Here is a 20168-nt window from a genome sequence, read left to right on the forward strand (position 1 = left end):
GGATGTATCGAAAATTAATTTCCAACTATTCACATTGTTTTCATCAAAATTGATTTAAAAACGACCAACACCGAATATTCTATTGTGATAAATTTCTGAAAATTATCTAGTTGACATCTGGCAGACTCCTTTGGAGCATGCCAATAAATACACATCGAAAAGTGGTGGTGCACACGAAGACCATGTGGGAATGCGCTCGCTAAGCATTCAAAGCATATGATCGAGTTTCGAAAAAACAGCAAAACGCTCGACTTAGGACTGTTGTGCCGTCTTCGGAAGTGTCGTTTTGGCCACGTTGGCCAATTTCCGATCGTTTGGATCGTCCAGGTCGGACTCGATGATACACTCATCGCTGGAGGTTTTGCTGATGGTGATGACGGGAATCTGCTCGATCCAGTCCGCCGTCGTTTGCTCGGCAGCTTTGCCCGCCATCCGCAGGTTGTGTATCCGGCGCCGTTCGGCCTGTGCCGCCATCCGGAAGCGCTCCGCCGTCGATGGCCGCGTTCGCTCGAACTTTTTCCTTCCGTACTCGTCGTCCGTAGCTTCGCTTGCCTTTGAGTTCGTTCCACGGCCCATTTGTTCCACGGCGCTCCGATCGAACCGGAAAACATCCGAGTCTTGGCCGGCGCGGTTCGGTTTTCCTACCGCCCGGTGCTTTTCGTTGACAGTGACTGTTCCCATGGGTGGAGGCGAAACGAGAACCGGCGGAGCGGCGGCGAGTGTATGCGTTGGGCCCACGCTGGACTCGCCCCCTTCCACGTGCTCCTTTTGGAGCGCTTTCTTCATCATGCGCTGAAGCAGCTCCTTGCGTTTGGTGGTGGAATTTTCCGAGTCGGTTGCGTTGTCCGTGGTGGACTGAAGGCGCAGCTGGGTGGAGTCGAGCACCTTGTGCCACGAGCTGGACAGTCCGTTGATGCCGGCCATGTCCGTGCCGGGCGTCTGCTGATGGGTACTGGTCGCTATCTTGAACATTTTCCGGCGTTCCTCCGTGCGCTCCTTGCGAAGCTGGAGCTTCAGGTCCTGGTTGGCCTCCCGCAGCGAGCCGGTCAGTGACAGCAAATAGTAGATGATCAGTATGAGCAGCACCAGCAGCGGGATGACGGCCGCCGGCGAGACGATATACTTGGTCACCATTTCCGGCACGATGCGCTCGGTGGCGTTCGTCAGCAGATGGTAGATGCGGTTGGAGTTGGAAAAGGGGCCACAGTGCCAGGAGGGTTCGAGGAACACGATCGCGTAGCTTACGGGCAGCACGCAGAGGAAGAGCATTGTCAGCAGCAGGGCGAAGTAGAAGTTGTTGGAGCGCGATGCACGGAAGACGACCTCGTGTGGCACGTTGCAGGTCAGCACCGTCCAGGAGCGCAGATAGAGGATGATCACCAGCTTGGCGATGTTAAGCACGGCCAGCCCGGGCGAGAAGAACATCCCCATCCACACCATGCCCTGGTTGTTCACGAGATGCAGAATGTTTTCCGCAATCTTAAAGTCTCCGTACTGAAACGAAGCCAATCGATCGGATGTAATACCATTATTTTTAACTTTACGCTGACACTTACTTTGGGGAACTTCTTCTCCAAGTCCCAACACCAGCACCCGTTCATGAAGCGCACAAAAAGCGCGCGGCAGAAATCCAAGATCAATGTGGACACAATGGTAACGATCTATGAAAGGAGAAATAAAAGATTATGGTGAACAGGCCCAAACTTTAACTTCCCTTCCTTAGCTCACGACCTACCAAATCCATTACGGTAAGCTTTGCCAGCTCTTGTCCAAACATGGTTTCCCAGCAAAGGGTACGTATGTCCGCGTTTCGGTACTTGCTGTCCTGAGCGTCCAATGTTGGCGTGCTAGCCGGCGTACACAGCAAATGATAGCACTTCTCGGGCGTTTCAGTTGAGGCGCTTGTTTCAAAACTCTGGTTAACATCATCATCTGTCCCCGGCGAAGTAGGGTTCTCGATTGTCCACCCGGGGGTCGTAGGCAGTGTGCCTTTTTGTGTCTGTTCCGTTTCGGGCGAAATATCCTCAAAATGGGGCGTACTAGTTTGAATTGCTTCCGTAGTGTAAAGTGTGCTGTATGTTTCCGTAGACGTTGAATTAGGCACTGATTGCTCCTCCGTCGATATCTCGGCCGTCATTTGACCTTCGATCGTCGTCCAAACGCTTGTATATCCTTCCGTTGTTGTATGCTCAAGTGTACGAGGATTGTCGGTGGTGGACGGACGAAGCCCCAGAGCTTCCTCTGAGGTCAGAAATTGGTTGGCCTCGTACTCCAGAAGCTCTTCTTGGCTGTCGGTAATTTCTTTCGCTGCATCCACTTCCTCCGAGGAGTAGTAGTATGTTTCGAGGAACTTGTCGTACCTGCCGGTAACGAATTTGTACACCTCGGTGTAGGTCATCGTCTGGAACTCTTCCGTCGTGAGCTCCCCCGTCTGTTGTTGGGTTGTACTTGGAACCGGTGTTGAGGTGAGCTCCTGCGAATCCGTCGAAAATCCGCTCCCAGCGTCGTAGATGGCTTCCCGTTTGTTGATGGGAACTCCACCGAGGTCATCGTTCGGTAGGAATCGTCTGCGATACTCTTCATCATCACTTTCGTCGTATCCATGCTGCGATGCGTGGTACTGAGTGGTGGAGATCGTGGCCGTCGATGGGTTAAACGATGTTCCAAAATCGTTCGTCGTAAGCGCTGCACTTGAGTTGAACAGCTCCGGCATGGCGGTAGTGGACAGATTCGTTAGTAAAAGGGTTGTCAGCACGGTTACGGTGGTGCCCTGCGAAGTGTTCGGACAATTCGTCGGTACACGGAAGCAGCTACTCCCGTTGGCCAGCAGAGTGGCTGGACCGTAACCGGATCGAGTGAGGTTCGCTATCATTTCGGCAGCAAACGAACCATCCGTAAGGTAGCTGGAAACGTTCCATCTTGATCCTTCCTGCGGGACGAAACACTGGCTTGCGGAGGAGGTGAAGTTAAGCGGTTTCATCCTACGCAATTCCGTTGTCATGTGTGCGATTTTATCGAAAAGAGCGAAAATGAGCGAATAGAGATTTAACATGTTCAGTACCATGATGCGAGCTAGTTGGATACGAAGTTGTTTCCTCGGGTGGTAGTACTCCATTATGCCGAGCGCTTCGAATATCATCGGGAAGAAGAAGGAGATGAGCGACATGACAATAGTGGTTTCATTCCGTCGCCACCAGGAATCGGAATCCTTAAAATCCATCGAGTTCCTCACCACCTGTATCACCTTGTACGCCGAAACTACCAGCAATCCCAGTATCAGGAAGTTTACCAATATCCGTAAGAGTATAATTTTCCAACTGTAGAAAAAGATGGGGAGAGGGGGGTATCACTGGATCAACATATCACTGAAACTTCTAATTATCAGAGCTTACTTTCGTGTATCCTTCTTTTTTTCGGCCTCCTCGAGCAGCGCCTCCTTGAAGCCGAGAATAATCGATGCCATACGATTCTGTGCCGTTTCCATGTGTCCTATCATGTAGTCCCAGCCGGTGAACAGTTTCCACGAGAAAACGTACTCATCATCCTTAGATGAGAGCTTCGACATACGGGAATTTTCTGCCATCCTACAATTCGGAAAAAGGAACTATGCTCAGTATTGAATAAATTCTACGAACGAGTGGGAATACTTTTTCAGTGTCGCCACAAAACTGTAGATGTACACGACGAGTCCCGTGAAGAAATAAGCCAAAGGAAGGTTGTAGCCCCACGCGATAGCACCGGAAAATGTTGAGTAGTATCTAGAAGAGAAAACTTAAATGTACGTTCCTGTTCGACACTACCATTGAAGTCACTTTCGCCTTTCGCCCCCTGAATGCGTGCCGATGAAGCCAAACGAAGGCTGGTCGCAATTGTCCTATCGGCATCGTCCCCCTTACCCGTAAAACAAGGGCGAATACTTGAGGTGGCCCTCGAACTCCCAGATCGTGCTAAAGTTCCGTGTCAGTGTACGCTCCTGCTGGGACATACTCTTCCGGATGTCACACTTGGCCTTCTCCGGATCGACGTAAATCTCCTCCGGCACCATAATGAACACGACCAGCATCACCGAAATGACCACGTTCACCCAGAAAAGCCAGCGCAGGAAGGTGAAGTAGGAGGCCACCACCGAACCGAAGTGCGATTCAATTTCCTTAATACGCGACTCCCACGGTATTAGGTAGGTTACGAGATTGGCCATCTCGCGGAGCAGTTGTTGCCATTTCTGTAAGGGATTTTGGAGATAGAAAATTTGTATTCAAGGAAAAATCGTTCATTATTGGCTCTTGGTTGGGCTATTTGTTCCAAGCACGCTTACCGTTGTAAGAAAAATGTTAAACTGTGCCATCAAACTGCGGGCCGTGCGAGACGTGAAATGCTCCTGCAGAGCTCCCTCGTGGCGCGTGATGTAGCTCTTGGCCTGCTGGACCAGCTTCAGCTTCCGCTTCATGCTGATCGGCTGCAGCTTGACCGTCTGCAGTACCTCCTTGTGCAGCCGGATCGTGTCGAACAGCTTATCCTGCCTTCCGGTCGCCTCGTCGCGTGCCCCGCCCAGCGAATGCTCATCTCCGGGCAGCGTAATCCCCGTTTCCCCGGAGCTGGTCGTGTACACACTCGAACGTCGTCTGCCACCGCCGCCACCTCCAACACCGTCCGGGAGACCCATCATCTGGCTGATCGGACTCGACGCTCGCCGGTGTCCCTTGTAGCCGGCGCGCTTTTTCTTCACACTTGCTTTCCGCTGGATGATCGCGTTCAGACTGGCCGAGTAGTCCTCATCGTCGTCCGTATCGCAACGGGCACCGACCACGAGCGCCGCCGGATCCCTAGTCGGGCGGCCGGAAACGACCGAAAAGCACAGGCACATTAGCAAGATCGAACAATTAAGATAGCGTCAGTCAGCGGACCAGTCTCTTACCCGCCAAAGAACGAACCGCCCGACCCCACCACGTCAGGTGATTTCATAACGTTTCCGGTTCGGGTCGCCGGCAGCACTTTCACTGTACGCTTCTTCGGCTCGTTCGGCTTTGCCAGCGTCCCCGGCGGGTTACTGCCAGCAGCTTCCGGCAGCACAGACGCGCTGCCATCGCTTGCCGGTGCGTAAAACGGTCCCCGTGGGACGGATCCTGCAGCCGCCGGATGTTGCTCGCTGCTCAAAACTTCGCCCTCCTCCTCGTCGCCGTCGTCGTCACCGTCGTCGTTGGAGAGATCAAGCCGTGAATGGCCAACGGTCGGGAAGGCCCAGGTGACGGAAAGTTGCGGCGAAACGGAAGTCGGCGGCGAGAGCTGTCAAAAGCAAGCCATGCAAAACACGGAACAAAACACAGCACGCATTCAGATGGTTTCTCTTTTGTGCGACGCTTTCCCTCAGACGGCCGTCAATCGACGACTGATAACATCCTCGATAAAACCGTATGCTATAAAAGTGTGTGTGTGTGTCTGTTTGTGTGTGGGTTTACCATCGTAAGCACAGTGGGGCAAAGAATACATTGCGTAAGGACATTTGAATTTCTAATAAATGTTTCCTCTGTGTTGCATAGTTTGTTTGAATAAAAAAATACTGTGAGTTACCTACATAATTCACCTTGAATAACTCGCGAATAAAAAAGTTAAAACCCCAAGTGATGTGAGTGTCTGCTTCTTAAAATAGTTTGACCTGACACACTGTGCAATTCCATCGATCGGAGGTGTATCGATACGCCAGGCGACGTCATTCCCGCACCTATGTTTAGGTTGGCTTTAAAGTTCCTCCACCGCCCCACCCCCCTCTGAATGGGACGCTAATTTCCTTCCACTCGATGGCGCAACACTCTTCGATAGTGTAAGAAACATCCACTAAAGAATGATAGGAAAGAAGGCAATGAAACACGACAACAGACACGCAGACAACATCGAATAATAATTGATTACGGCTCCAACGGCTGCCAGCACTATTAATAATCGTGTGCTTTTTTTTCCCCGAACACCTGCGACACGACGAACAAGACATTCCTTCCAACTCCAAGTCTCGCACGAGCGAGCGGGATCCATTTGTACGTTTACGATCCTGCTGTGACGTCCCGTGGCGTTTCGGGGTGTGTGCTCTTTTGCACTTCTTTGCGGCATTGTGGCGAGAAAAAGGTTATTATAAAAAGAAAAAACAAAAAACCAACCGATGTCCTTTTCCGAAACCGAAACTGTCACGGGCACGGAGAATTTTCCCATTTTCGTCCAACACAACAGGCGCGTCACAATTCGTTCATGCAGTGTGATTCACGTTTGACGGTCTTTTATGTCAAGGCCTTTTTCCGTTGCTGGAGGAAAGTTCCATTAATTAGTCCCACGCGGTGTGGGACTCCCCCTCTTGACACCCCACTTTCCACCGCCACCAGTAGTCGTTATTGCCGTCCGAAGTGGATTAAAGAGAGTCGTCGTGTGTTGGACCACAGACACAATCCTTACGCAGCTCGTCCTGGTGGGTGGGAAAATTATCCACCCACACCGAAATAGGACTGTCCTAGCGCCGTCACCGTGACTATTGTGATTTGCGAGCGCCTTTCCTCCGCGCGGTGGTGATTTTGTCTTTTCCCTCATCTTTTTGCTCATTTGTCTGTTCACAAAGGAATGCCAAAAATGTCGGCAAAATTCGTTCCGGGACATGCCTAGTGTGGATTGTATTTGTTTGCGAGCCATGAACAAATGGAAAAGGAAATATTCAAAGATGGTAAAGGTAGTGGAATCTTTCAAAGCTTTTTGTTACAATTTTGTATCGTTTAAGCACTTGGGTGTATAAGACAATATGTTTCAAAGGGACTTCATCAATAAATCACTCTATTGTTTTTCTTCCAAATTTAAGGCAAACGTTTTCGACCATTTGCATTTCCAACGATTCGGTTACTTTTTACAACAACACATCACAAATTCACATGGTTTTTTAAACTGTTATGTAACACATGCACTACCTCAGCTAATTAAAATAATAACTTTCTCCCCCGTTGGACTGCTTCAGATTGCGTGTATCCGATTCACGTACGTCGTCGTGGTCGTTGGACGGACTGGGCAAGAAATTCCGTAAACCGTCCGCCAGGAAGGATTAATCGCAACTGGATCGAAGTCGCAACATTGAACCATCCTCAACCCTGGAGGATAAAGGGTTCGGCAAATACTACAAGAAACCTCCTCGTATCAATGGGTTGGAAAACCGTGGAAACCGTCTTCCCTCGGTAGTGTTCGTAGTGTGTGAAGTATGTGTTTTTATTTCCTCCTTTCTCTTTCTTCAAAGCATTCGTTTTTTTTCACTTTTCGTTTTCATAATCGGCCGGGTGGAAAAGATGTTTTTTATTCCTTTCGTTCCGGTTTATTCGACTCGCTTTTGTCTGCGTTGAGGTTCTTATACGCTTTTTCGTCCATGCCCTTACGAAATGGGGTACGAAGAAACGTTTCGCCAGCAATGCCATACCACCTGCTGCATTCTTTCTCTGTTGGAAAAGAAAAAAATGCGCCCGCGGTTGATGATAATAACCGCAACCGGTTGTTGGTGGCATCTTTTTCGCATTAGCTACAAGGAGCAGGACCCTTCGCCCACCCGTGTGTCGCTGTGCCAATACAACCGTGGTCGAGGTTTTCTTTTATTACTTAGGAGGATAAATTAATTTACGACCAACGATGGGTAAGAGCCTGTTTCATGTTTTACTACCACTCGCACCGAACAAAGAAACTTATGTTACAAAACAAATGTTCCAGCGTGAACGACTTTCGGGGTTTTTTTTTCGTTTCATTCTATCTAGTAACAAGTTGTTCGATTGAAGGACGTGCCTGAAACTAGCCTTCGAGGAACGGGACTAAGTGATGCGATTTGTATCATTTTCGCGTATCGAGCCGAATGATCCGCAGTCACGCTAACCTATGATGGCATTATCAGCAATCTGTTCGGCTGAATTTCCTATGGTACCGATGGGATAGTTTCCGGAACGATGTGAGCCCACCCCGACCAAGCCTACACACTTCTTGTTAGCTTTAGTAAAGGGTATGATTTTAGAAAACCGTATGTTTTGTATTTGATTCGCCATGCACTGCGAAAGAGGTGCAGCCACACGATAAATATCGAAAACCACCAGGCGCCTCCATCGAGGTGTTTTGTTTCGGAAAAACCGCCGTACCTCGTCTCCAAGTTGGAGCAGCGAGCTGCCCGATGACTCTCGTCGTCGCACATTGTCCAGCTTCAGGATTCCGGACGGTTTCTTACGACTACGTTTCGTCGTCGCTTCAGACTCACTCATTGTTGATCACAATTTTCGAAGATGTAAGTTTCCACACACTCGCGCACCTGAATTGTTCTAACCGAACCGAAAGAACCGCACCACGTTAACAGTCGCACGTTTGAACCAGGAATGAAGCCACCCGGTTTGCAAGTGTGTCGCACCTGGACGACCCTCGCGCGGATCAGGTTGCCGCCAAAATCGAGCGGAAAAAAGCGGAACATACGCATATATGCAAAATGAAACTTGTCGGGGGGGGAAAACGAGGACATCCCACGCCCTTTCGCTAGGGAAATTCCCTCGAGCCCCCCACCCCCCGGGTCACTCCTCCTTTCCCAGTTACCCGCAATGTGAGAGTAGGACACGCCACGGTTTCATACAATAAATATTTACAATCCTTGTCAGAATCGCACCACTGACACGTGCGCACCATTGTTTTCCCGTCTTTCCTTTTTCAACTTTATCACGATGAGCTCGTCGTCCATCAAGACACACACACACACACACACACACACACAGACACACATGCACGGGTTGATGGTTGTCACCACCAGTTGCTTCATCGTTTCGCTGGGAAATGGTGGGACGGCTTGACGAGCTGTCAAGTAAAATGGCTTCAAACTTGAATTCGAAAGCAACAACCAACTACAAATTGGACTCCACAGGAAACAGGTAACTGTGCCACCATCCCCCCTCCCCCCTTCCACTCCTAGAGGAAAGCGTGGGTGATTTGGGAGCCCCCACCCCTCGGCTCGACGGTAGTTGGTGCAATCTTTTGAATTCCACGGATATGTTCAGGGAGTGGAGAGACATGTAAAGAGTAGATTTAGACGTGTTTGCAACACAGGGCAAAATTATAGTCTGTGAGCTAGCGAGGGAAAAAATAAAAGCTATCACGAGCGACCAGGCGACCCCACCCCGGGCTTTGGCAACACTCCGCGTGTTTGCGGCTCGAACCACTTGGAAGTATTCCTCGGGGGGGGGCCGGCCGATGACCGGTTAATTTTGCAATGGCCATCGCAGCCAATCAAGTCATTCTGCAGGACGTTGATAGATTACCTTCGCTTGTACGCTCGCCGGCTCGCAACGGACTCGACGTGCTGACGAGCCCAACCCCGATCCGAGATGGTGCCAGCCAGTTATATTCCCCGCACGCTCATCGTAAGTTCATCGCTCAGCTTCGGTTTGTGATTCTGCTTTTGCACAAACTCCGGTCGAGCCTTCCACGAAGCGTGTTGTGCAAGGATTTTCCATGCTGCCATTTGTTTTCGTCAAAACGGCCGAAAGGGATTTGGACACGTGCTCGTGGAGTAAATGTGTGCTATGATGTGCGACTTGACTGGTAAACGCGCCCACTGGGGTGACCGTGGAGTTATCGTGGGGGGGTTTGGTTCAGAAGAAGTTTTAATTTGACAGAAGCCTGAGGAAAATCAATTTTCCACGGCATAGAATCGCACTGGCAGTAGTCACACCTTTAAATTGCCGGAAGCGAACGGTGCCCTTTTCTTCGGGGGCAGCGGTTTCTTTTCCTCTCTACAAGCAGCTATCATTCATCACGACGCTAACCATTATGAACGCCGAGCCGAGATTTCCCGGCGCTCTTTCCCGTTTAAGAGGAGAGACATGTATTTCGTGGCTTGCGAAAAGGTAGCAGGGAAAACCGTTTGCTTCAGAAAAAGATAGCAAGATGTGGTCATCAATCATTTTCTGCCTAGGCGACACTGGCCTCCCGGTGGGCCACTTTAGGGTTCACGGAGGGCAACGCCGAATGGGCTGCCCGGGTTTTCTTCGCCGCGCTCCGAACATAATGAACCTCCGCCGCCACAGGTGAGTTCGAAAGACCGTAAGTTGAGGGAAAGATGTGGCGACGACCATCATTCTTATCGTAATGGATACCTAGAGTGGCACCATTAGCATTTCTTTCGCTTATACTTCAGATGATATATCCAACCGGATCGTTCGTGGAAGAAAGGGATTTTTTTTATCGTTGGATTTTATCATAGTTTTATTTTTATTCTCGTCATCTGTTCGGGTATAATCTTGGGGTAGTGGGTGAGAAAAGAAATCAAGGAAATTAAACTACTTAAACACTAAATGCTGCGCTTCAAGGGGGAGACATGGAAGTATCCAAAGCACACACTCATACACACCGACTCTCCTATCTGAAGAGTGATTAAAAGCTACACTTTTGCTCCTGACGGCGAAAGCCGACTGAAATTCATTTTTGCCTATGAAATAATGTTATTAGTCGCAAGAAGGTTCCGAAAAAGAAAACCATTATTCGTACCGAAAATTGTTCGATCATTGCTTTTGTTTTTGTCCGATCAGCTCAGTCTTGGATGAAGCATGGATATTTATGTCATGGGAGAACCAAAACAAAAGGTTCCAATGATGTGTTGGAATGATAAAGATGTCAAAAAAGAGGAGTAATGTTATCCTATTCGTAGGTTACCTAAGTTGGAGTGTTCAGTACCACTTTTTGGAATGTCTCAATACTGTTTGCAAGGCAGAATGCGACGCCATCCGCGATAGTGAAACAGTAACATTTAGCCTAAGTCCATACATTTCTTCCGTACTCTATCTCTTTCTACTTTTTTCCAGTTTTTCAATTCTTCTCTTAAGTCCCTTAGATTACGGTTATGTATACCTCAAGGTATACGCAACAATGAACTACCTCTTCTTCTCATATACTGTTAGTAAACCAAACATAATTGGGACGTCAATACGGTTTTTGAACACGAGATAAACTGTTAACAGCAGGTTTGACTGATCTGATAATTCACTTCTTCCTTAAAGGGAATGTCACGTTCAACATTGCTATTTTCCACTATGCTGGTGTGTTTGAACTCTTAACGGAAAAAATGCTCCTCTCTCACTGTGTTCCTTTAATCTTCAAACGAATTGATACTGATTGTTAACATTGAGCAACGATTTTTAGACGATGTAACGATGAAGCTAAACGTATGACTGCCAGACGTCGGACTCATTTGGGAATTCCTGCTAGATTGGAGTGGCGCTTGCTGGCACAGAGAGGTTGAGAAAATTTAGAAAAATCATTCATGCAACGGAGCAGAATGTCTCGTTTCTCCTTCTGGAATGTGTGGGGGGTTTTCCGTGCTTTCGAATCTCATCGGTATTGGCATGGCGGCTCGGATTGGATGGTGATTGATACCGCGCGTGGTTCATTGAAATCGCCCCTGGAAGTTGCTCCCGAGTTTAGCGTTGACATCTAATCTGGAAGTAACGGGCGCGTGTGTGTTCTGCTTCTCCTACTCGTCCAAGTCGCTGGTGTCGCTCGAGCTGTCGAGCGAGGCGGCAGTTGTCGTGAGACGCACCAACGGTTGGCCCTCATGACCAGCGGCTGGCCCCACCCCCGCGGTCGGCGGTGGCCAGCGGCGCCGAGGCTAGAAGGTGGTCACCTTGCCGAGCTTGAGACCGAGCAGCTTCTTGCGCTTCTTGACGCTCAGCTTGCTCCAGAGGTTGCTGGTGCCCTCGACGAGCAGGTACTCGTCGCACAGGTCCACCCCGTTGCTGCCGGCGTGGTCTTTGGCTAGCAGGTCCACCATGTCGACGTCCGATTTCTGGTTGCGCTCCGAGCGCGAATCGCCCGAGACGAAGCCAGACTCCGGACGGGACAGCGATTGTGTTTGATTCGTCCACTGGAGCGTGTGGAACCAGCGAGCCACCTTTGCCGTCGACGAGAGCTGCAATGGATAAGAAACGAAAGAAGCATAAGTTACGAGCTCAAGTCATTCGGTAACTGTACGGGGAAGCTGAAACAAAACAAAAGCGAAACCGAAATAACTGTGGAATGAACAAATGATTGCTTTTTAATGCGACTCGAGAGTCAGACCAAAACGACTCGCGACCAGAGATGCCCATCTATCTCTGATGGCTCTTTTATTTCCTCCCCAAAATAACGCATTCGGCTCGATTTAGAGATGATGATATCCTCCATCGCAACGTTTTATCGCCACTTGCTGCGGGCTATAATAATAAACGGTCCCTCCACAAAATGGGGGCCACTTACGCTGGGACGCTCATCGCTGCTTGGGGGGGGGGAGGTAAGGAAAAGTAGCTGGAAAGTAATCACCTAATAAAGATAAAAGTTTACTGATAAAAAAGGACCGAGGGAAAGGTCAGGGCGACACACACACACACACAAAACACCCGCCGTCCAAATGAATGCTTACGTTTTTGGTTCATTTATGTAATCTTTATTGTTAACTTGCATCGTTATCATCACCGTTGTTGTCATCAGCATTTTCATTTCGATTGAAAACTGTGCCTAATATTTACAGGTTTGGTACTCCTCTTCCTTCTTCGTTTCGTCCCTTATCATTTTGTTTTTCGCAGGTATGAACCTTTTTCCGAACGTCTTCAGCGATGCGAATCGAAGGACGACGACCAGGTACACGAGGATTTCTACACCGGTAAGGTAAGAGCCCGAATTTTCCCCTTTTCTCTTTCTTCGTTCCATCGGTGCGCTTATATTACTACCATTTGGTAGCGTTCGCCCCATGCTTTCCGTTTTGAGTATCGAAATAATTACACACTATTTTAATTAATTCGACTAGAATTGAAGGAAACGCGGGTTATTAGGGAAGGTATGGGGTTTGATCGAACCCTTCAGGAGTGGCTTGCTTGCTTGCTTTCTTAGTAGGCCGGGTAGCCAGATGGTCGCTTGGATCAACAGAAAAAGAGAACTAACGAAACGCAAAACTCAAATCGAAACGAGTTAATCGAACGATCGATCCGACGTCGTAACATACAGACTAGCAGTAGAGATAAAATTGGTGCTCATTTCGTGGTGTGTCGGGCCCACTGGGTACGCTGGACCTGGCTCATGATCTGGCTACGGTTCGGCACCTTCTCGCTGGTGCTGCGCGTGATAAAGCTCGGCGTGGCCGGCAGCTTCCGCGTAACCGTCGTACCGCTCTCGTCCGTTACTTTGAGCGTGACCAGACTCGGAATGGATGTCTTGCTCTTGTCATAGTAGTTGCTGCGTGTCGTGTCCTTCAGTATCGACACGTTCCGAGTGCTGCCCTCTTGGCTAATCGTACCGCTGGTCCCCGAACTCCCGCCCATGCTTCCCCCGGTTCCAGATCCTCCTGCACTGCCGGTCGGAAGTTCCGAGAAGGAAGCTGACTTCCGGCTAGGCACACCCACCGGAATGTCTAGCTGTTGCTGCTGCTGCTGCTGCTGCTGTTGCTGGCCAGCGACTTCGTTCGGGTTCATCGGAACGATCACTTTCACCTTGCCGTCCGTGTCGATCGTGGTCAGGGTGCCCACCTGCGATAGAGGTTTTATGAACTGACTCGAACCGTCGGACCCGTCGTCGATTCGGAGCGATTCCATTCCCTTCTCCAGACTTCGCGCCAATCGCAGCTCGTCGAACAGGGTTGACGTGGACGACGCATAGGACGGTCGATTAGAACGTTGCCCCGTATCGGTGAGAAACCCACCACCACCACCACCACCACTACCACCGATAAGTCGTCCCGATCCGGACGAGGTGGCGGTCGGTGAGTTTTTGCTCGAGCTGTCCGCCGACGGAGGTTTGCTGGAGGAAGTGGCCCCCGGGAGTAGACCGGCATAGCCGGCAGCGTTCGGGTTGGCGAACATGAAGTTCTGCATCGAGGAGGGCACCGTTGAAGCCATGCTGGTCGTCGGAATGGCACCGGGAAAGAATGCACTGGGATATGCGCCAGTGGCACCGCCCAAAGGCGCTCCGCCGGAAAGCTGATTCAGAAGCGTTTGGTTCAACTTGTATAGCTCCTGCTGGGCGGCAAGAGTGTTGGTGGTGGGATTGGGGGCTCCTCCCACCAGCCCAGCCAGCGATTGGAGTTTGTGTAGTTGCTGCAAGGCAGGCGTGAAATTGAGACCGGCCGCTCCGAGATTGAGCAGATCGTTTAGCTGCTGCTGCTGTTGCTGCTGTTGTTGCTGCTGTTGCTGCTGTTGTTGTTGCTGCTGTTGCAAAAATGAAAACTGTAGAACAAAAACAAAGGGTTAGCTGTGGCTATTGTCAACGGGTTGTCGGAATTAATTGCATGCTTAGCATGGCCATCTTTGCAGCGCTTACCTTCGGGAATTCTGCCTTGGAAAACACTTCTCCGTCCATTTGAGGGAAACCTCTTGTTAGGTTCAATCAATCAATAGCACACATATTCACAGGCACATTAAGGTTTGTTTTTAAAGCACACGAAAAGTTCTCACTAACGGCGAAACGCGAACGCTTGCTTGCTTGCTTGCTTGCTTGCTCGTTTGGCTGCGCACGTTCTGGATTAGTTGGTATTGCATAACTTGAGGCGTTTTAAAACACAACACGGCATCGTCATGGGCATACTTGGATGTTTACGGATCGATTCTAAAGTAAAAGGATTCGTTTAAAGGCACCCACGGGTCGAGAGATCGGTGCAGAATATTGATGCTTCGGATTGATGCCATTTAAGAAACCGGAAGGAAAGCCACGAAACCAGCGCGTAATCGTGTGGTTGGTACGATTTTCCAGCACGAAAATCGAGTTTGAGGTAAGGCGAGCTTGAAGAAAAACCAACAAGCTAACGGACCGAGATGGGATGGGACAGCATACACACACACACACGCAAACATACGATGCAGCACGCACGAAAAGGCAGAATCATACTTAATCCGGTGGGGATGGCGAAAAGCTAGCTCTAGCTCAGGATGGGTGGGCAGCATAAAACATGGGTATGGGTGGTATGGTTTTCTACTCGTTCACCTACCTGCGGAGCGATGCCGATGGCGGTAGCCGAAAGTCCTGGCCGGTCCGGTTCGTGGTACCCTCCGAGGGATGCAATGTGCTCTAATAGCTCACGATTCTGCTGTAGCAACTGCTGGATACGTGCCTGGAAGCGAAAGAAGCGATCAAATTAGCGGTGGGAAAGAAAAATACCGACCCGTTGCGTTGCGCCCTTCTCGGTGTGTCGGGGGTACAAATTATCGTAATTTCCATCCACCTCACCTGCGCTTCCATGCGAGCGTTCGTTTCCGAGATTAGTTGCTCACGGACGAGCATCAACTGGGCCAACACTTGGCGTGTTTGCTGCTGCTGCTGGTCCAGCTGGTCCCGGAGATTCGTCATCTCGCGCGATGCAGACAGCGGGGAGGACTTGGCCAGCGAGACCATTTCGGGCGGTTCCTTATCCTGCACGGGGAGAAAAAAAAGAAGGAAAGCATTAGCTATCGGACGGAGAGAAGGACGCAGAAAACATCTATCGACATGTTGTTGGAACGTGCCAGTGGAATGCTAAATTATCATCATCATCATTATCTCGCGCGAGGTGTAATTCAAGGGGACCGGGACTGGTAGAGAGAGAGTTCTTATTAACCAACGCCACTCGGAAAGACAGGTTGCTTTGTCTTTGCATAGTTACTTCCACAACTCGAACTCGAACGTAAATAATCAAATAAACGACTCGATTGAACTTGAATGTTGCCCTAGCAGAAACGGCTTCAAGCCATGGGTTCCTTCCGGCCTTCCTTACTGTCCTAACGAAGCGTGTTGCTAATGTTCTCGAAAACAATAATGTTCCACCAAAACGTGTTATGTGGTGCAAGTTTCCAACACCGCTTCTCCCGTTGTGCTGGCGGAGTTTTGGGAAAAAGGTTTTATTTATGGGTCTTTCTTTTTGTTTCGTCTGGTTACGCTTCTTTTGCTTTAAATACAAGCTTGCCGCCTCCTAATGGGAGGTTGGGGAAGGTCGGCCACGCTTGGGGAATCATTTCATATTATCGCGCGGCGCGCAGAAGCGGAACTGAGTACGCTCCTATGAGCAATTAAAATTGTCGCCTTGTCGCCCATCCTGGATACGATCCTTCCTCGTCGTGCAGGGGGGGGACCATCGTTGCGATTATGGGTAAAATGTGGCACACAGCTCTCTAAACTTTTCCCTTCGAGGGCAGGGGGGGTACATTAGCACGGGCAAAATCTAATTATCTTCCCTCCCGGCAGATAGACGTCGTGTGTGTGCCGCCTACGCTGATGTGAATTGGTTTTGGGCAGCGCCGCACAAAGGGACGATGGTGTTGATGTTTCAAAAATATGTTTCTCCACGCTGTTGTTTTAGATGAGGAGAAGGAGGGTGGGAACGGGGGTGGGGAGGGCTTTCAAACGCAAGAGCCTTTGGGTGAAAATGTTTGGCAAAGAAATTTAATAACAACAATTCCATCCAGACACTTTCTTGCTGCGATGGGAGATGCAAATTTCCAGCGAAACAAATCAAATTTAAACTTCACAAGTGAAGGGCAACTCTCGTCGTCGACCCAGAACAGACCGGGGTTCGATGCATTGTGTTCGACCTCGTGTGAAATTGTGTTTAAGTTAGATGTATCCGCACATTTGTTGTCCACTACTGATCAGAGTTTTTAAAGCAAAAGAAAACACATCTACACGTCTTGCGAATTTGAAGTTGAAACAGATCGCTGAACCAAAACATTAGTCACACTTACCTGTGATTGTAGCGCAGATGTCGAGGATCGGTGCATGCTGGAACTGGTGGCGGTGGAGGGTTGCGAGCCGGAGGGAAGCATGGCCAGATCCAAGTGGTCCGGCCGCGTCAAACGGGGTGATTCGTGTGAGGCCGCCTTCGCCGGGTCTGAAAGCAAAAATCGGATCAACGTGAGTTATTAGCTTCTTCAAACGAATGCATTCACATCCCTATCTTCGTCGTTTGCTTGCATTTTGAAGTGGATGGGAAAGCATTTCACACATTTCTCTCACAGGTCACCGCCGGGTATATTTGCCCTGGTTTGGTTCAAAGCGATAGATAATTGAAACCATTCATTATCTCGTCATCAACGAGCGATTCATTCGAGCGTTTGTGGGTAAAATCCAACATAACTACGTAATGACGTTCCAATGGGGAGTTCTAGTTAAGGAAGGAATTCGATCATGGACCACCAACAAAGCGGGTGGCCAAGATATTTGCCAACCTTTGCCCCGATGTTTGCATCCCCTCAAGGATACCCCCCCCTCCCCCCCCCCCCCCCCCAGGTTTGGGGAATGGAGCGAATACATTTTCATCCGAGACGCTCTTTGATGCGACGGAACCGGAGGATCGATGGGAGGCGGGCGGGAGGAATCGAGGAGGATTCTAAATTTAGCCAAATACCACCAACGGTCCATCGGTCTTCCGATTCGACTCCCTAAGCCCTGAGCCCTGCTGGGAGATAGATTACAGTGTCGAATGAGTTTGGACAGCTGGTTCAGTCCGTTGACCATGTTCACTTATTTCTTTTCGGTTTTCCCTTCCTCTTTATGCATTCGTGTGTGAGAGAAACCACAAACGTCACTGTCTGTCACAGCTAGTCTATGGACCGGATTAGCACCGCTGCGGGACGGAGGAGGTGATGGCTGACTCGGCTTCCTCCACCTCTCCGGGGGGGGCAGGTGTCCACCTCTGGCACCGCTCAGCTACACACGACAACTATGTGTGTTTGTGTCCGATGAACGCGGTAGGACCGATGCAACAATTTCGCTGACAGCCGATTGATCAAAGCTGACGAAGAAAGAATAGCCGTAGCGTAGATTCGCGGGAGGATGGCAAGCGACCTCTTTGAAGCGCAGAACAGAACTGACACAGACCCTCGTGGACAGAAGCGAAAAGCGGACCTACCGGTCGAACTTTCCACCGTTCGATATGAGGTGAATGTCAACGCTTAGAATGGCCGAATGGCGTCCGCTTTCCCGAGAACCTCTGATGATGAATGAAACTCTTTTGCTCCAATCTTAACATTCCAATTTCCGCAGGATCCATCCTCGAAAATTATTAACCGCCTTGGGCACGTAAATTAACATGTCGAATCTTTTAGCACATCAATTATTTTCCCTCCTCCCGCGCGAAGGAAGTTGTTTCGCTGCTCCGTGGTTCCGCTTTACCGTTTTCGTTGCAAACATTTTAGTAAATCATTAACCGAAAGCCGGTCAACTCTTCACTCAACGGAGAAGACGACGGGCACACTGCATGGACGGAAAGTTTGGGTGTTCTGGTCGGTGTACTTCCCCTTTACTTTTTTTTAAACTCTCGCTCGATTCATGCGTTTTTTGTTTTGTTTGATTTTTGCTGCCAGTAACATCAATTAAATTTCCACGGGAAGGAGCAAAAAGAAAAACCCCCGGTCGGCCAATCCGCGGCGATCGCTGATGGAAATGTAATCATCGGCACACCAACTCCTTCCCCCCTCCCCGGCGGGCGGACGGGTCGTCGTCAAAAGCGTAACGTTTGCAGTAAACCGCCAGGAAGAGTGATACCGCGAAAAGATACACTAATTAAAAACATCGCATCAGTTACACACCAGCACCATTCGTTGGGGTGATAAATGAGGGAGGGAGGGAGGGAGGGTTGGAAAAGCGATTCAATTTGCCCTCAAATGACACGTTGTTTACGTTGCTCCATCAAAGTCGCGACTGTGTGGCCAATATCGTCATCGTCATCTGCAACATCTTTGAGTGAAAAACCGCAACAAAAAAAAAGAAGTTAAAAGGGGAAAAACCTACCGACCGCCGACGGGGAAGGGAAAAACGAAAGATAAAAGCGAGAAACAACCAACGGTGACCAACGGAGACGACACCGGCACCGATCGCATAATTCATGGCAAATCAAAGTCCCGTTTAGAATCGGCGAATGGGAAAAGACAGGAAACCTGTACCCCGTTTCCGTCCCCCAACCCAGGGCCAACGAACTGTTGATGCCCACCCGGCGAGCAGCATCGCGACACGCGTAGGAAAAATAGTAGATAAAACCCCCACAGGGACATGGCCAGGAAACAGCAGAAGGTGTCCGCCTAGGAGATGAAGCAAGATCGCGCAAACGGTGAATGGCGTCCGCTTCCTTTCGAGAGGAGAGAAAAAGATTAAATGAAAAACGATCTCGATCACCGAAGCCACGTGGCCATGGTCAAAGCGTGCGTTTCGGATTCGGCTCAGCGTGACGCAATGTTGACAGATGCCTCCCACCCACCTACTCATCCACCGATCTTCCTGCTCAAATCCTCCTCCAACCCAACGGGCGGCGTCGAGATCTTCTTTCGAACTCACCGGACCATCGATCTTCTTGCGAGGGAAGGCGAGGCACGGCACGGTGAACGCCAGCAGTATGTTCATCCCCAAACCAAGCCGCCTATGCATGTCCCCAATTGGATCCGATTGAATGGTGATGGTGGTGGTGGTGGTGGTGGTGGCGAAACCCACCGAAGGGTGTAGCATAGCGCCGTGCTGTACTGACGTCATTGTGCACCTTGAGCCGGGGGTTGAGCATGAGCGATATATGTCTTCTTCTCGGCGGGATCATAAAAAAGAGGAAGAAGCAAAGCCACGGAACGCCGAGAAACGAGCGCGCGGGACTTAATTTGGTCCCTTGCCGAACGAACGGACCTTCAGCGTCCTTCAGGAGTGCTCGGCTTGAATCCCCCTTCTTCCTCCCACTAAGATTATAATACCCTTATCGAAAAGTGCAGCAGAAAAGAAGACAAGTGTCAAAACGTTAATTCGAGGTCGTTTCCGGCCGAGACCGCGCGCGAAATCCACGTTTCGCCGTACGTCGATTAACGGACACGTCGTACGATCCCCCCCCCATTTCCGCCCAAAATGAAGGAGGGCAGGCAAAGGGAAAGGCGAAGTGCGGCACGCGAGTGCACGCGGGTCTGTACTCACTCGATCGTCACTGGTCGTCACCTCGACCACGCGCGCACACAGACACACACACACACACCTCGATTGATGGTAAAAGAAATAAAAAGAGCAGACGAAATGATTGCTCTGTGATTGAGTGGTTTTTGGCCGACGAAGATGTCCGCTTCCTTTCTTCGCCACCGTTCCTTCCCCCCACTCCCACCGGGTTTAATCAATCAACTATTAACGGCTCATCGACTCTGGTGCGTCTCCGCCCGCCGGCCACCCAGTCTGCCCCAGGG

At 50.0% G+C, this 20168-nt stretch overlaps 2 protein-coding genes across 2 annotated transcripts in view; both read right to left on the bottom strand.

Moving 5' to 3' along the window:
• Window positions 1–252: 252 nt before the first annotated feature.
• On the bottom strand, window positions 253–4962 carry LOC131265386 (transmembrane channel-like protein). Its single transcript, XM_058267645.1, has 8 exons — window positions 4916–4962; window positions 4316–4823; window positions 3897–4222; window positions 3648–3758; window positions 3393–3584; window positions 1736–3317; window positions 1557–1661; window positions 253–1494 (listed from the first exon to the last, which is right to left on the bottom strand). The coding sequence occupies exons 1-8, from the start codon at window positions 4960–4962 to the stop codon at window positions 253–255; spliced, it is 4113 nt and encodes a 1370-aa protein (XP_058123628.1).
• A 6596-nt stretch (window positions 4963–11558) lies between these two features.
• The window catches only part of LOC131262576 (capon-like protein), a 49566-nt gene continuing 40956 nt past the window's right edge, over window positions 11559–20168 (bottom strand). The window contains exons 6-9 of the mRNA XM_058264618.1: window positions 16707–16852; window positions 15220–15402; window positions 14981–15103; window positions 11559–11938 (exon numbers count right to left, since the gene is read on the bottom strand). Of these exons, the coding sequence (XP_058120601.1) occupies window positions 11639–11938; window positions 14981–15103; window positions 15220–15402; window positions 16707–16852 (752 nt within the window). The 3' untranslated portion in view covers window positions 11559–11638. The remainder of the gene's footprint in view (window positions 11939–14980; window positions 15104–15219; window positions 15403–16706; window positions 16853–20168) is intronic.

Source organism: Anopheles coustani, chromosome 2 (assembly GCF_943734705.1).
Source record: "Anopheles coustani chromosome 2, idAnoCousDA_361_x.2, whole genome shotgun sequence".
In the NCBI taxonomy this organism is placed as follows: Eukaryota; Metazoa; Arthropoda; class Insecta; order Diptera; family Culicidae; genus Anopheles; species Anopheles coustani.

What these genes read in the sequence shown, in the direction of transcription:
- LOC131265386 (XM_058267645.1), bottom strand. Translation starts at nt 4,962, where the DNA reads ATGAAATCACCTGACGTGGTGGGGTCGGGCGGTTCGTTCTTTGGCGG. An exon ending in TTAACATTTTTCTTACAACG is followed by an intron (nt 4,223 to 4,315) that starts GTAAGCGTGCTT and finishes AATCCCTTACAG; the next exon opens with AAATGGCAACAACTGCTCCG. An exon ending in AGCTTACCGTAATGGATTTG is followed by an intron (nt 1,662 to 1,735) that starts GTAGGTCGTGAG and finishes CTCCTTTCATAG; the next exon opens with ATCGTTACCATTGTGTCCAC.